Below are 17,722 nucleotides of genomic sequence, written 5' to 3' on the forward strand. Positions count from 1 at the left end.
GTTAGTTTCCGGACAATTTCAATTTGCATTGAACATTTCGCAAATATCCGTAAATAAAATGTGCAATTGTACTGATATTTCACCTTCCAATAATAGGGGCGGGTGGGGTAAAACGGATACTTCAGAATTTTTTTAAATTATTCATCACTCAGAAACAAATTGATCAATTGAGCTCAATTTAGGCTCATCACAAAGGGAAAGAATTGTTTTTTGTATTGAGAAGAAAATTATTAAATTTTATCAACATTTCAACCTCTCATTAACATTCTAAAAAAAGGCAAGTGTCTGTTTTACCCCAACCTCCCCTATTACTCGTGTATAATCATGTGATCAATTATTTTTCTGTTGATCGACATTTAATAAATAAAAAAATATGTCCCAGTTGTCCAGAAATAGGGGGTTTCGGCTGCATTCAACTATTTCTTAATTTAATTATGCTTTATTTTGTTATTTTCACTTCAAATAATTTTTTTCTGCTAATTAGAACATTCTTGAAGGTATGGAAGCCATCATATCCCCACTTAGGGGATTCTTTTCTTTTACATTCTACCACGAAACTCAAATTTCCTACTCAAATGATTAATATTTTTCCAACACAAAGCACATTGATTTTCATCATTACATTCTGGAGATTAATGTGCTTCGATTCGTAAAAATATCGATAACTTTCCGCAGGAAATTTGTTCACAAATTTGGAAAACTAGCAGCGTTCGGTTACCCCTTAACCGCCCAACAATTGGCCTGTTCACCCAAATAGTTCAAATTTAAGTTTTGGATTTTTCGTGTTATATCGACCCATTATCATCCAAAAAGTCCGAAAATGTCATTTCTAGACCCTGTCCGTACGTATGTGTCTATGTGCATACATATGTAAAAAATTTTCTTCGATTGTTCGCTGACGAATCGATAGAATTGAATCTTTTTTTCCCTCAAATGTAATTATTGTCGAGTCCTGTCCATCGTCATTAATTAAAATTTAATTCATTTATTAATTTTCAATTTTTTAAAAATGTTTAAAAAATGTTTTTTGTTTAAGATAACTAAAAAAAATGTTCGGAATTGACTGAATGATGGCTTAAAAAAATTGTTTGGATGTCCTTTTGACCGAGTTCGAAGATGAAGGCGATAGCAATAATCGCTATTTTAATTTATTTGAAAATTTGCAAAAATTCTGTATTTTTTAATCTTTGGATATCATGCTTCAAATGAATTCAATCATAGCTTAAAATGTTTATCTTAATACCATTAAGTCGAAGTTGAAAGATGATTACGATAGCTACATTGGTTGATTTGATTTTTATGATTGTTGAAAATTTCGAATTTTTCATGAATTTCCCTGAAAGTGAGTTTTCTCATGGTTTCTTCAAATATGATGTTTCAAATTCATTCAATTCTATATAAATAACATTTTTCTATTACTACTTTATCGAAGAGCTGAGAGCTAACAGAGATAGAACTATAAAAAAGACAATTGCTTATACAAATGAAAGGGTTAATAAGAATAATGATGATAATAACATCCAACTAAATTTAAAATCTAATAAAATTAGTTAAAAAGAAATCTTATTCAATTTAATAAAATGAAATAAACAATAAATTATACATGTTGGAAGGAAGTGATGTGCAAATTACCTATTCGGAAGCATATTGCTAATTTATTAGCAAAAATAACTATACTATATTCAATGCAAGAGCAATTTCCCACTTGCTTTATTTTTATTCGTCTCGATGATGATAACTTACTCAACACGTGTATTTATGCCATTCAGGTCGTTTATTTTTACTCATTCACGTCATTGATGTCATGAAATTTGCATTGCAGATATGTCCTGTTTAAACGTCACTATGACAAATACATTGCACTGTCGGAGAAGTACGAGGAGTCCCGTGGTATCACCTACTACCTGGAGGAGCGTTATCACGAGGTCAAGGTGGGTATTTACATGAAAATTCAACGCAGAGTATATTTTCTCTTTCATAACAAAATAACTTGTTGGGTATTAGTCATAGTTTCTTCCGGTGAAAGAGGAATAGTTTAATTTATAGGCGCACTCTATACCTGCTTCAGGTATTCAAGTGCCCACTCCTCTTATTTAGCTCGTATTTTTCTTTCTTTTTTTTTATCGTCCATTTATCCTGAGTTTACCTCTTCCCACCCACAGTGTGCTCGAATATCGACATCGAGAATCGCTTTCTTCCTGCTATTTGTGAATGTACTTCATGTTATTTGCGCACATGTAACGTGGAAGGATATTTTGTACGTCGTCTGGCGTGACTAACTTCCTTTCGCTAATTCTCTACCAAATGTGAAATAAATAACGAAACTGGTCGTGATTCATAACGATGGGATTTTTGTTTTGGTTTGGTTGGTGTTCTTTGTTTTCATCGGATAGTCAACAATTTGAAAATGGAAATCATAGAAACCTGTGACCTGAAACTAAATTCGTGAGGGAATAAAGAGTTTTGGTTTGACTATAACTTTGTGAATGAACGGGAAAATGTTTTCCGAGGACTTGGAAATTGAGAACAAAATGTTGTCATTTTTTTGTGATGGGATACATGGGAAAATGAGAATTAGTGGTGGGACAGAGTTGATCTATTGTTATACTTTGAAGTTTCTCGGTGATCAAAAAAACCTCATTTGAGCCACTGTTTTTTGAAACATGACTTGTTCATTCCACAGAACAACTGGATAGCTCTTCAGCATTATTATTCGTCGTCTGGCGTGAGTGACTTCCTTTCGCTAATTCCCTACCAAATGTAGAATAAATAACGTGAAATCGGCCGTAATTCATAAGGATATCACTTTTGTTTTGTTTTGCATCCTTTGTTTTCATTGAATAATCAACATTATTTAATAATAATGAAAATCGTAGAAACTCGCAACCTGAAACTAAGTTTGTGAGGGGAAAAGGTTTGATTTGACTATAACTTAGTGAATTGGAAAATCTTTTCCGAGGACTTGGAAGTTGAGAGACCGAGGTGTTGTCATTTTTTAAATTGAAGTATGGGGTTGAAGTACACTGGAAAGTGAGAATTGGTGGTGGAGTAGAGTTGATCTATTGTTATACTTTGAAGTTTCTCGGTGATCAAAAAACCCTCATTTTCTGTACTGCTTCTCACGATTTCTCGTCTGGAAATTGGTATTACATACTTCCCAAACTCGAAAACTTGAAAATCACTACAGAAAAATATTGTTCCTGGGCTGTTGCGATAGGGTTTTTTTACTCGTGTGGTTGGCCACTCCTCGCCTATACTACGGCTCGGAGGCCAACGCCACACGAGTAAAAAACCCCATCGCAACAGGCCGGAAAAATACTATTGAGCCACTGTTTTTTGAAACATGACTTTTTCATTCTTCGAAATGACTGCATAGTTCTTCAGCATTATTATACGTCGTCTAGCGTGAGTGACTTCCTTTCGCTAATTCCATACCAAATTTAGAATAAATAACGTGAAATTGGCCGTAATTCATAAGGATACAATTTTTGTTTTGTTTTGCGTCCTTTGTTTTCATTGAATAATCAACAATTGAATAATGAAAATCGTAAAAACTCGCAACCTGAAACTAAGTTTGTGAGGGAAAGAGGTTTGATTTAACTATAATTTTGTGAATTGGAAAATCTTTTCCGAGAATTTGGCAATTAAGAGACCGAGAGGTTGTCATTTTTTTTGTTATGGGGTTGAAGTACACTGGAAAGTGAAATTAGTGGCAGGGTAAGGGTACCTGTTGTTATACTTTGAAGTTTCTAGATGATGAAAAAAATCTCATTTGAGGCTCCATGTTTTTTGAAATATGACTTTTGTTCATCTTTCGAAACAACTGGAGAGCTCTTCAGCATTCTTATACGTCGTCTAGCGTAACTGACTTCCTTTCGTTGATTCCCTACCAAATGTAGAATAAATAACGTGAAATTGATCGTAATTCGTAAGGATGGAATTTTTTATTTGTTTTGTTTCGTGTCCTTTCTTTTCATTCACTAATCAACAAATTAACAATGAAAATCATAGAAACCTATCACCCGAAACTAAGTTCGTGAGAGAAAAAAAAATTACGGTTTGGTGATAACTTTATGAATTGATAAGTCTTTTCTGAGGACTTGGAAATTGAGAGGCGGAAATGTTGTCAATCTTTTCTTATTATGGGGTTGAAGCACATTGGAAGATGAAAATTGATGGCGGGGTAGGGCTGCTTAATGGTTATCCTTTGAAATGGTTCTACGTGACCAAAAAAACTGGATTTGGGACGCTATTTTTTTTAAACATAAGTTTTGTCCTTTTTTCGAACCAACCGGACAATTGTTGAGCATTATTAAACGTCGTCTAGCGTAACTGACTTCCTTTCGCTAATTCTCTACCAAATATAGAATAAATAATGCGAAATTGGTCGTAATTCATAATAATGGGATTGTTTTTTACTCCGTTTCTTTTGTTATCATTGAAAAATCTACAATTTGGCAATGGAAATCATAGAAAACCGTAACCGGAAACCATGTTCATGCATGAGGGAAAATAAGGTTTGGTTTAATTATGGCTTTGTGAATTAAAGATTTTTATTCCAGTACTTGGAAATTGAAAATGAAGTGAATTGAATGAAAGCTTGAGATTTTGTCAACTTTGTTGTTGGAATGTACACAGCTCTGTTATTATTGTACAAAAACTTCTCGACAAAGATTTATGACATACCGGGAAAACAAATCTAGGAAGGTACTAATTTACGATCTGTTGTGCTCTGTACTCGAGAGCGAATTAATCCTAAACATAAACTGAAATTTGAAGAAGGACTGTGTCCTCTTGAGTCGTAAAACTTTATTATTTTGTTTTTCGTTTTCCCAGTGAGAGTTTATTTGCAAACATATTCTTTTTTTAATTTTTTGTTGTAGGCTTGAAATACCTTGGAAAATGAGAATTGATGAATGGGTAGAGGATAATCTATTGTTATCCTTTAATAAGCACCGGAAAAAATCAAAAAGAAGTCTAAAGAATTATAGTAGTTTTTAGAACAACATATTTCCCAAAAATCCTAAAGAAAACAAATTATTTCGAACAGATGAATGATTTTTTCCCGTGTTAAGGTACTTCCGCAGTAAGTATACTTGGTGAAAATTTCGAAATGGTATAAAGACGCAATATTTGGATCATATGTTGTTGACCACATCAAAAATATATTTCCAAAATTTCAAGTCCCTGGTCCACCCCATTTTTGAGATATGCATCGCCAAACATTCAATTTTTGTGTTTTTTCCATTTTTGACGATGTATATCTCGAAAATGGGGTGGACAAGGTACTTGAAATTTTGGGAATAGTTTTTGAATGTGCTCAACAACATATGATCCAAATATTGCGTCTTTATACCATTTCGAAATTTTCACCAAGTATACTTACTGCGGAAGTTCCTTAAATGAAATTGCCGATGACGCGACGTTGCCGAAAACTCGCTAAACGCGCCCGGGCAGTGTAGAGTGAATTCGGCAACGCTACAGTCTAAATAACACGGCGGGGAATCCCACATCACATTTGATGACCAGATTAGGGTGTAAGTTTCAACACATCCAAAAAAACTTAGACATTTTGTTTTTTGGAACATTACCTGTGTTCATTTCTCGAAACAACAGAAAAAATTTTAAGCATAACTCTGTTTTTACCCATTTAAATTTAGCCGGAACAAACTGAAAGGCCGGAGAACTTATTCTCAAACGAGTCTTATTTGAAGTAGAAAAATCCCACGTTGATACATTGTTTCACTCAAACATACTAAATTCTCAAGTGAGAATAGACGCTCGGCTTTCAACAATGAAATATTTGATTCAAGGATGAGAATATCTCTCATAAAATGAAGCTAGATAAACAGTATTTTGTTCCCAAGTTGAAGTGTTGCTGTCATATCGTCATCATTATTCTATTTGAGAATTGATTCCTCATCTGTGAGTATTGGATAGCCGAAGCGAAAGACAAGTCACCCTTGTTTCGCACAGAACGAACATTTTTCGAGAGCAAAAAAGCGTATGACGGTATCAAATAACAGATAGGTAGTGCTAGAAATAAGATTTTTTGCTTGCACAGAATATATCCTCCGTTTTGGAACAACTAAATCTAGGGTGAACAGGCCAATTGTTGGACAGTTAAGGGGAAACGGAACCCCTGTGTCTATATGAACTTTTAAAATTGTGTTTTCTCCTACAATTATTAATTTATCAATTATTAATTATGAATTTATTATTATTAATTCATCGACTCGATCATTGCATTATTGAGTCAATGGAGTATTTTCATAAATAAAACAATAATTACTGGAGAAAACACAATTCTACAAGTTCATATAAACACAGGGATTCCGTTTCACCTTAAGATAAATTCGAGTTTCGTGGTAGGATTTCAAATAAAAGAATCCCCTAAATGGGGATGTGATGGCTTCCATACCTTCAAGAATGTTTTAATTAGCAGAAAAAAATTATTTGAAGTGAAAATAACAAAACAAAGAATAATTAAATCAAGAAATAGTTGAATACATCCGAAACCCCTATCTCTGGACGACTGGGCCATATTTTTTTTATTTATTAAATGTCGATCAATAGAAAAAATAATTGATCACATGATTATACACAAGTAACATTATTAAAAGGGGAAGTAATCAGTACAATTTTCGTTTTATTTATGGAATATTCAATGCAAGTTGAAATCTTCCAGAAACTAAGCTCGTCCAAAAATTGACCTGTTGAGCCTATTTTTGTTACGAAAAATTCTCATCTCAAGACAATTATAAGTGTTTGATTTCTTTGGTTCAAATAAGATTTGTTTGAAAATGTTGTTTTTTCTCTCACAATACAATCAGCGTAGTCTAAACGATTTGTATGCATTTTGTGTATTATATTTCATTGAGTAGACAGAGTAGAAACTTCAAAAAACTTCGCACTCGATTTTCTAAGAATCGCTGTACATAAAATTGTTCGTAATTCATGATAATGAGACTTTCAATTCGGCTTTATGAATTGGAAAGTTTTCCTGCGAAATTGAACTTTAAATGAAGCGGATTGAGCCTTAATGCCACCGATGATTTGAGTAAGTGAAAGAGAGGGGTTGCTAGGTTAAAATAGTATTAATGGTATTTGAAGTCAGGTACGAGGAAACGTAGCTCTCTCAGAGCCGTTCACCGGACCGTGGGAGCGGGTGACCTCACCACCGACGGTCCCAGAGTGCTCTTCGAGGCCGAGTTGAGTTAACAGTACATATAATACCGAGTATATAACTCTAAACGTCGCCCACTAAACGTAATTATCCTCAGGAGGTCTGTCCTATCCTGCCCCTTCCCCTTTGGTGGACCTTCTTGGAAAAACCAGAGAAAAGGCTTCAGTTTCCAGTCAAAATATCTGAATTTCAGAACTTTGTCAGATTTTCTCTTGTGTTAAGGAAATATCGATTCTGGAATTTAAGACTTCCGGGTTCTTGAAATAAGAACCTTGGGGTTCGAGAATTAAAAACTTCCGGTTCTGAAATTGAGGATGTGCTGCCTTTTAGTGAATTTTCAATTAGTTTTTTTAAGAGGGCACGTCTTTAATTTCATATTGGGGTCATTCGGGCTGTTACCCCTAACGACAGCGCCATCTGTCGGAATTTTAGATAATTTCTCCGATTTTCTAGAATATTCGAGAAAAGGCCCAGATTTCGCAGAACATTCGGATATTTTTTGAAAAAATCAATTCACACAATTGAAAAAATCCTATAAGCTCGGCCGAAAACAACTTTTTGACTCGTGTGATTGCATTTCTCGGTTTTGCCTCTGCAACCCTCACACTTGTCAGAAATTTTTTTTTTTTGTCTTGTGACGAAAATAGTATATTTCGTAACGAGTGCGGAATAGTATATTTCAGCACGTGTGGGGCAATTTCGTCTTTAACGTGTGTGGGGTTTACAGCATGAGCCGAAGGCGAGTGATGTAACCACACACGTTAAGGACGAAATTTCCCAACAAGTACTGAACAAAATTTTATGTCACGAAGCCTGAAACCGGCTGAATTAGTGTAATCCAGCCGGTTTCAGGCATGAGTGGCATAATAGCTATTTATTTCTACTAATTTCATTTGTATTAATCTTTCGAAAGGATACCAATTGCCGTACCAATTCCCTGACCCCGTGACAGGGATCCAACCACAATCACATTCTACAGGGTATCTACAGGGACATATTTAATCTTTTGATGAAATAGATTTATATAAAAGATTAAATAATTCCGAAACCCCTCGGCCGATTGTGTCCATCCTAAATCCAACCTTCAATGCCATAAGAGATATAATCCTGCCCAATTACCGCTTGCCATCTCCATTTTTTTCAAGTTATCGCGCGTACAAGATTTTTTTTAACGGAAAAATGGCAATATCAGCGAACTTTACTAATACATATCGTCACCGTATAGCCAAACGGGCGTAAGTGGTGTGTATAAGCATAGCTATTATGATTCTTTGGCTCTGCGACTACGATCATCGAATCGTACTATTTTGAAAACAAAATTTAAATCGGTGCGGTAGTTTCTGAGATGTTGACGAAAAATGAAATTTAAGTTGTCATATCTCAGGAACTACTGGACTGATCGGGTTGAAACTACGCGCCAACGCGCCCAAGTTAAGGGGTAACAGAAGGCCGCCATTTCCTCGAAATTTTCAGTTGTAATACTACTAGTGCTTCAAAATTATCGGATATTTTCCGATAGCTTCGTTGCCTAGGAACGATTGTGTTAATTTTTGCAGGTTTTTCTGCAAAATTTGACCCACTCGTTCCTAGACAGGGAAGCTTGAGGAAAATATCCGATTAATTTTAAAGCACGAATGGTATTTGACGGATTATTTTTCCACTCGGATTTCGGCCAAGCAGAGTGCAGTGAACAGCATCCAGATACATTTACACATCCATACATTTACAACCCACTTTTTTGTTTATCTGTCACACAGAATATTAAACGTGAAATGCGTTGAAAGATGAGAAACATTTGAAAAGCTACTAGTAAATTTCCGCCGGAAATTTTTTGGAAATTTCCGAAATAAAACTCTTTGACAGCCTCAAATACTGCGCTCTGATTGGCTGAAATCTGAGTGAGAAAAATAATCAAACAAATTTCCTGCTCAAAGTTATTAACATTATTTGAACCCAAAGCACATTGATCTTCATCATCGCCTCCTGGAGATTAATGTGCTTCGATTTGTAAAAATATCGATAACTTTCGGCAGGAAATTTGTTCAAAAATTTGTAAAATTGGCGGCATTCTGTTACCCCTTAAGCTCCCCCATAGCTATCTATGCCGAAATTTCAGATTTTTATCGACGAATTTCACTGTATTTATGCCACATTTTCTAACAATAGATCACCCAAAACCGAAATTGTCACACACACAGGTACAGACATGTTACAAAGAACATCATTTCTTCACGTTTCATAATATTCTACACCCTTTCCGAGGAAAGTTTGGCAAAATCTTCGCGGGTCATTAGATTATGAGAAAACGCAAAAATCCAATATTAGAAATATCACAAAAACCGTGAAAATTGGTCAATGAGAGGAAAGACATCTTTAAGAACATTCTCGATCTTAACCCTAGTCTGGTCACCTGGGGGCCTATTCTCAAAATATTTCCGTGCACGGAAGTGGCTTCGTAGACGAATTGCGTATAGGAATCATATAGGCCCCCTGACGGGAAAATGCGACTTTAGTCACCTTCGCGGGAGAGTGCCGCCTTGTTATTTAGGCTCCAGCGTTGCCGAATCCACTCTACACTTCCCGGGCGCGTTTAGCGAGTTCCCAGCAACGTCGCGCAACAGGCAATTTCATTTAACACGGGAAAAAATTGTTCACCCGTTGGAAATAATTTTTTTTCTCCCAGAATTAAGAATACAATATTGAAAAAAAAATACTAGAATTTTCCAGATACTTCAATTGACTAATTCAATTTTTCTCAAATTTTTCCGGTCAACCAGTCGATGGCAAGGTGAATAAAACGACGTGTTGCGGCAATTCCCTCGCATGGTGACCAGTCTAGGGTTAAATTCATGATTTTTCCCATTCTCATATTAATTTATTCTGTTTATAAATCCTTCATCATTCACAGTATATCATCAGACATCTTGACTCATTGAATATTGACGTTCAATTATTGCATAAATTTATCCCCTTCCAGTAATTCTTAGTTTCAAAATGCAAAGTTTCTTAATTCAAGAACTTTTCACGCTTGGAATACATGAGAAGAATTTGCTACTTCATTTTCGAGATTCTCTTTCTGAAAATGGAAAATGTGGAAGGGTTTAGTTGCTCTTAACGAGGCTTCTTAAATGTTAATGCCATTCGTAAATTATTAACGAATAGTGTTAATAGCTGAAAAGCCTCGTTAACAGCAACTAAATCCTCGTACTAACGTGAGTTCCTTCAAATCAGTAAACTGGGTTCTGGAAAATAAAACTTTTTTTGTACGCGGAAAGCAGTAATCGACGAATAACCAGTGCCATGTTTCATTGAAGATTATTATTATTATCATTGTTACTCATGTTCATTGAGGGAATGAGAGTTGTGGAGGAAGTAGTGCCGTGAGAAGCCACTCCTAGGTTGAGACGGTTTTGGTTGAGTGATCAAGACTTCTGTTCGGGCTGATAAAATGAGATAATTAAATTTTTACCTCTATTTGTTTGTTGTTCCCGTCGCCAGGCGGAGAGAGATAGACTGGAGGAGACCAGAAAAGCCCTGGAGAAACGTCTTGAGGGTCGTGAGACGGAGTTACGTGACAAAGAGGAGGAATTATTTTTGCATTTAGAACGTAGTCTGCGTCTTGACGATGAGATTGAGCGTCTTAAGGCCGAGCGTGACGCTTGTATTGTGGCACGTGAGCAGCTGGAAAGAGAGCAGACCTCGGCGCTGCGTCAGTTACAGTTGCAAGCAACGCAAAGTGAAATAACTAGGAGGAATCTCGAGAGAGCGAGACAGGACGTCGTCAGGCAGGCGACCGTCATTCGTGCTGAACGCGATGCACTGGAACGCGAGGTAAATACATAAAAGAGGAGAAAAAAATGGCCTGGGGATGGGAGAGAAAAAAACGGAATTGGAGGATTTAACGGTATCATTTAACTCAGGTGAAACTAATTTCTGTTTTTATTCGTCTCAGAACGTCGTTTTGAAGGAAAAACTGAGAGTTGAGCGGGTGGAATTGGGGGCTGAGAGGCGGAGGAGGGAGGAGGGAATAGCAGTATTAACGCACGAGGCAGCTACTTTGAGGCATGCAGCACGTCATCTGCGTGCCGCTGCACTTCACGCCACGTCCTGTCGTCGACGCCGAAGATGCTCAGTATGTTTGTACGCCAAACGAACGTTCGCCGAGGCAGACGATTATCACGATGAGTAAGTTCTTTTTATCTAGCCGCCACTTGGTAAACAAAAAAATTGACTCGAAGTAAGACCATTAATGTTGCTTTTTCTTTATTATTTCTGACTGTTTCTCTTGCAGTGGAAAATTATTCAAGTGTCTGCAGGCACCACTCCAGGATCTACGGACTTGGTTACGACCGGGTCCACTGCCCTCGGCTTCCTCATCCAGTGGATTACGTACCAGCTCACCAATGGACCGTGGAATAAGTTACATCGATGACTCGTCAAGCAGCTCTGAGGATGAGGAATTTGCTGATACACCAATGGCCGAGGTCTCACTGTCAAGTACAAATTCTGGTGTACCACCAGCATCACGTGCATTCTCATCGGATTCTGGGTATGTGCCTGATCCAATGACATCGATTGGTGCTACACCGATAACACCAACGAGTTCGCCAATAGAGCCTGATTTTTCTTCGTGTAGTTTTTCATCAGAAATTGGCGATCGGAGGTCACGTTCGTACGAGCCGGGCGGCAGTAGTCGCAAGATCAGTGAGTCATCGAGCAGCGAGGCTGATGCACAGAGAACAGCTGCTACATTTACGAGATCAAAGTGGACATCGTCTTTTCGTCGACTGCTTGGGAAGAAATCCAAGGCCAAACACAACGAGAATAAAGCATAAATTAGCATTTTTCATTTTCGTCATATATTTGCAGAAAAGTGGTGAAACGAAAATACTATTTTTTACCTCTTCATGAGTATTGAATTATTTTTATTAGAATTATTATCAGTTATAGAGAGGAAGATCGTTTAATTCTTCCTCTTGGAACGACTTATTTTCAACACAATGCACAATCGGCAAAAGTGTCGAATCCAACGGAGAAAACACTAGCTCGACAATTTCCTTGTTGTTCGCCTTTTTGAATGACTCGAGCAAAAATAGTCGTCCAAGAAGTTACTTCAGTTTACCACTTCACTGCTAATTTGTGTTTCCTTTTCTTTACTGTTTCATCATTTTGACCATTTCATTTGGGACTCAATTGGACAGATTTACATTTTTATTTCGTTCAACTTTAATAAGTTCATGAAGAGTTGAATTCACTTCTCAGGGTTTTGAATAACCCATAAGAACCAAATTCAGTAATACTGCCAGTTAATCGGGGATGAATTTTAATCCTATTTTACGCGCAAGTGAGAGTTTAGCTAGGGGACATATGTAGCCTTGATTATCTTGCCGAATGTACTTGCACACAGGATGATTGGCTCCTTCCCGAGTCACTCTAAGGTTCAAGACTGGTTTAGTAGTTAGTTATTAAAACGTGTTCCAGGTACTTAGGGATTTTAATGCAATTGATAATACATTCAGGTCAGTAGTTTGTGCTAATTAATAATACTCGAGATGTTTAAAATTATTAACGAAGGTGGGATTGATTTTTAAGAAGGAATTGACAAGGTTCTTTTCATAATTTATTGATTCCATGTTTTACGATAAAACTTCCAAGGGTTTACGATACGTTGAGATATTTGAATATTAAACAAGTTGAATTTAATTATCCAGATATATTACTATTGGGTTTGTTAATGGCCCGTGAGAATTGATATTTATGTACATATTAATAATTTATGTATGTTTAATCGACTGTGACGAAAAGGGTTCATTCCAATATTTTAAAACAGGGTGCCAAAAATGGAATTAATAAACTAGCACAAATCAGGCACAATTATATCTTAAAATAGATTGTAACTACTGAAATACTCTGAGGCAATTTATCCGTCGATAAATAATAATTAATTATGGAATTAAATGTAACTTGAGGTTCCTTGAAACGTAAAATGCTCAGTCAATAAAAAATCTCTGCCATCCTCGGCGCTACGAGGATGTCCCCAGAGGATAGCTATATTGGCAAATTTCTTTTCAGGTTTAAAATCCATCAATGAAGTACGTGTTATTCGGTATACAACAAAATGAATATTAACGATGTTACTGTTAATCGATTAATTAAGTATTCGTAAACAAAAAATCGTGTTATCGCAAATGAAAAATACCGTTGTAACATTGTATTGTAAATTGTGCAGAAATGAGGGTTCTCTTTACAACATTCCATAAGAAATTATATCTAAAATAAATGAATAATTATATCGAAGGTTTTAAAAGGAAATTTTGTTTGCTTTTTTTATTATTGTCAGTGGGGGCCATTCATATATTACATATCACAAGATGAGAAGGGATGCGTTCTGTATTTTGTGACGAATCATGATGAAGGGGGAGGGTGGGTTTCTAAGGTTGTCATGTCACGCTATAATTAACGGAGATGATTCGAGAAGATGAAGATCTAGAATGAATCGATTAAGAGTTCATTGATCACGAAGATTGCTTCATCCCAGAGTTTTCTGATGACGTTGGAGATTCTCCGCTCATTTCGATGAAAACGCATTTGATTTGTTCATGAAGATAATTATTGTATATTGCTTTTATTGTTCAATCTATGGGGGGGGGGGACTATTGGATGCTGAATGCTAACAGGTAATGGCATATTTAGAGGGCATGGAATGAAGAATTGTTTATTCCCGTAGTCTTCACATATCAAAAAATCTGTTTCCTTTTTGCTTCCGAAGGGAAGCATTATTTTTGGTCGATTTTTCGATTTTCTAATTTTCATTGCAAATGATCTAGAATGTCATGAAACGTGAAAAAATGATGTTTTTGAGGTTGCGTCTGTACGTATGTATGTGCAGAATGGCTGTTTTGGGGGTTTATTTTTAGAAATTTTAACATAAATACGGTGAAATTCGCAGATAAAAACTTGAAATTTTTACTGATGATAGCTATGAATAAGCCCCACTTTGTGGCTCCATTTGGGCTCAATCGGTCCAGTAGTTCCTGAGATATTGCCAATTGTTTAAATTTCGTTTTTCAGCTATATCTCCTCAATAAATGCACCGATTTCAACTTTTTTTTTTCAAAATATTCGTCTCGATGATCTCTACCTGAATCATTCATAATACATAGACCAATCACTGCTGAGTCTAGGAATATTGCCGTTAATCGGTTTTTTTGTGAAAAACGTTGTGCGCGCGATAACTCGATAAAAAATGTTAATATCGATTTGAAATTTGGTATGCTTGTNATCAGCACAGATCAGTCTGTTTTGGAAAATACGAATGAAATCGAGAGAAATAATTGAATCGGAGTAAAACCACATAATTTTACATATGAAATTTTTAAGAGGACGAAATGATTTTATATACTACGGTTGAAATAATAAAAATAAAAAATAGACGATGCACTTCTTCCCTTCGGAAGCTTATAACCAATGTAATTGGTAGCAGAAAAATGAAGCCTTTTGACATAACAGTGTGGTGTCACAAGTCTTCTGTCGAATAGGGTCGGTCGCCTGCTTGTTTTGTTCGCGAGGCAGGCAGAAACGACTCAACAGATTTCAATGGAATTTTCACTATCAATTAGCTTCCAGTTGGCGTTCTAGCATTGGCTATGAATCATCACGCTAAATTAGATAAAAAGAAAATTCTAAAATAGAAATATAATAACATAAATAGCATAAATATAAAATCCTAGAACTCCCTGGAAATTTCCAGGCTTACCTTGGAAATAATTAAATGTTATATTATATAATGAAATTCCGCTTTCGACGAGTATGAAGTTTGCCTGTATTGACATTTGTTGTCAATCACACTGTTCTTAACGTCGTTTTACGGACACTTCGTGAAATTTCGAAAAATTAAATTTATCACTCGGTCCAAAACAACTTTTTTTCGGCCTTGTGACGAAAAGAGCAATTTTGTGATAACGACCGTAGGTAGCATCTGTAAAGCGCTGCCTTACGGCCGGAATGCAGTATGCAATGTATGAACTTTTGCGAAATTCGAGAACTTCCTGAAGATTTCTGCAACTTTGTGGATTAGTATATTTTCAACCTAGGGAGTAATAAAATAAAGGAGTCGTGCTCAGGTGCCAAATTGATAAGCACGTGGGTAAGAGTGACCGCCCATGGAACAGCATCCACACGGAGACGCAACCGCGTACGTCAATCATAGTCGAGCAAATAAAATTGGCGGGAAATTTTCGCGGTCCTATTAGTTATACGGATGCGTCTCCGTGTGGATTCTATGTCATGGGCATTCACCCTATGGGTCCTTCATTTTTCCGTATTTTTCGTTTCGGCGTAGGCGCAAAGTCAGATTTCCCTCTCGCGAAGTGACATTTTACGATTTTTGATATATGGTGGGACATGTTAAAAAATGAGCAAAATGATCACTACAATCGATTTTGCTCCAATCGCCACCGAAAATCGACATATTCAAAAGAGTGAAAGATTCATATAAAAATTTTATTTTTGCAAAAAAGTCAAATTTACAATACGTTTGTTAATAAACAATATAGAAAGTTGATAAAAAAACATATTTGCAGATCTTAAAAAATCCGAAAACAATAGATGTGATAGAGTGCACATCAGAGAATTCACGGTCAAATTTCAATAGGGTGTTTCAATATAGAGCCTGAGATATTAATTATTTTGTGAGGTCGCGACAGATAAAGTCGAGTGGTGAGCTCGCTAAAATGATCACTACAATCGATTTTGCTCCAATCGCCACCGAAAATCGACATTCAAAAGGGTGAAAGATTCATATGAAAATTTTATTTTTGCAAAAAAGTCAAATTTACAATATGTTTGTTAATAAACAATATAGAAAGTTGATAAAAAAACATATTTGCAGATCTTAAAAAATCCGAAAAAATAGATGTGATAGAGTGCACATCAGAGAATTCACGGTCAAATTTCAATAGGGTGTTTCAATATAAAGCCTGAGATATTAATTATTTTGTGAGGTCGCGACAGATAAAGTCGAGTGGTGAGCTCGCTGTGTTGAGCGAGTCGTTCTAGCAAGTCTACGGTATTGAGCGGATGTATGGAGTATCTGGAAAGTAAATATGTAATTATTCACATTTGAATCCATTCTTCTTCATTCTAGAAGTGGCATGCATTTTCAAGTTATTTTACAATATACTAATATTAATGCTACTTGAAGACATTTTACAATATATTTACATTACTACTACTACTATAAGACAATGGCATGTATTTGTCAGTTATTTTATTCATCGTCCAGCAATTTGTATCTCCAGCAATTTCAATTCAATATTTTGATGAATTTTACAAACGCAGACCGAATGAGTTCCATTCTTACCAGCTGATATGCATTCGCGACGCTGAAATTCAGCGAACTTTGAAAATCCGATTTTCACGTCAGAACATTTTTCTTTAAATTGTGCGTAAACTTCTTTTAAATTAGATATAATTAAACGTTTTTAATGGTTCTCCCGGACACCCGTCACTTTAACTAAAAGACAATCTTTTTTACTGGGCATGGTGCGGCTAATTTCATCAGTTCTGTAGAACTCTTTCACTAATTCCTCCGTAATCATACTTACCGATGATCTGCGTGTTCTTTTTAGAACAGAAGCTCCTATCCCTTCTTCCTGATGAATCCAATAAGCTTGACGTGCTATGTAGTACGGGACGTTGAATGTTTTCAGAATTTTGGCAATCGACCAGGACTTAGGGAGCATTGTAAGCAATTGGATTTTATCCGATAGTTCGTTAGCACTTTTCAGTTTTTCTTTGATTTCTTGAACGAGGCAATTAATATCAGAGCAATCTTCAGGATCACTTAAACTCCTATCAATTGCTTCCTTAATATTCTCAATCATTTTCCTCTTTTCAAAAACACTTCGTTCCCTCCAGTTTCTCGGAATGATAGCCTGACCTAATGATGGTAAAGCTCTATTTAACGCCGCGATAACGACTTTTTGGTGCTCCCTATCATCTAGTTCAAACTGCTCATCACAATTCCCTGAATCAATAGATCTAGACAAAGTCTCGAGGCGGTTTGACACTTCTTCACTCACGCGCACTACACAACTATCTTCTCCATAATTATTAATACCATCTGTTCGACAGACACTGCGCATCTTCTTCTGCTTCAAACCTGTGTGGCAAGACTTGCAAATGAACTTGCCATGTCCAATTTCTTCAGCGAATAATTCACGAAACTTCTCACTGACTTTAATGACTGCCTTACATATACGAGAATGATTTTTTTTCCCGAGTGGATTACAACAATGCTTAAGAACAGGCATATTCTCACTAATTTCTTCACACAGGAATCTGTTTGAAGTACTTGTGGCGGTGTCACGTTGATAAATATGACTCAAAATTGGAACAATCGATATGTATCTACTTATTGGTAGGGTCAATGTGCTTTCATTGGCTGAGTGATTTCTTACTCATCTTTCAGCTGAGCCAGTCATTATTTTCATCATTAACAATGTTCCCATGTTGACCTAATATCCTAGGAATGCA

The 17,722-nt window shown here is 36.2% G+C and overlaps 2 protein-coding genes across 3 annotated transcripts in view; one reads left to right on the top strand and one right to left on the bottom strand.

The window, feature by feature from the left end:
* Window positions 1–13,494, top strand: part of LOC107048540 — a 14,960-nt gene extending 1,466 nt beyond the window's left edge. The window contains exons 2-6 of one of the 2 annotated variants that reach the window (XM_015271750.2): window positions 1,823–1,931; window positions 10,685–11,017; window positions 11,139–11,371; window positions 11,478–11,735; window positions 11,823–13,494. In XM_015271750.2, coding sequence (XP_015127236.1) covers window positions 1,823–1,931; window positions 10,685–11,017; window positions 11,139–11,371; window positions 11,478–11,735; window positions 11,823–12,021 — 1,132 coding nt within the window. In that variant the 3' untranslated portion in view covers window positions 12,022–13,494. Of the gene's footprint in view, window positions 1–1,822; window positions 1,932–10,684; window positions 11,018–11,138; window positions 11,372–11,477 lie in introns of both variants that reach the window. The other variant, XM_015271749.2, reaches the window with a different exon arrangement.
* A 2,276-nt stretch (window positions 13,495–15,770) lies between these two features.
* LOC107048497 lies at window positions 15,771–17,722 on the bottom strand. Its single transcript, XM_015271678.2, has 2 exons — window positions 16,792–17,722; window positions 15,771–16,277 (listed from the first exon to the last, which is right to left on the bottom strand). The coding sequence occupies exons 1-2, from the start codon at window positions 17,497–17,499 to the stop codon at window positions 16,173–16,175; spliced, it is 813 nt and encodes a 270-aa protein (XP_015127164.1). The 5' UTR covers window positions 17,500–17,722; the 3' UTR covers window positions 15,771–16,172.

This window comes from Diachasma alloeum, unplaced genomic scaffold (genome assembly GCF_001412515.2).
Source record: "Diachasma alloeum isolate Michigan unplaced genomic scaffold, Dall2.0 Dall_scaffold_00194, whole genome shotgun sequence".
Lineage (NCBI taxonomy): Eukaryota > Metazoa > Arthropoda > Insecta > Hymenoptera > Braconidae > Diachasma > Diachasma alloeum.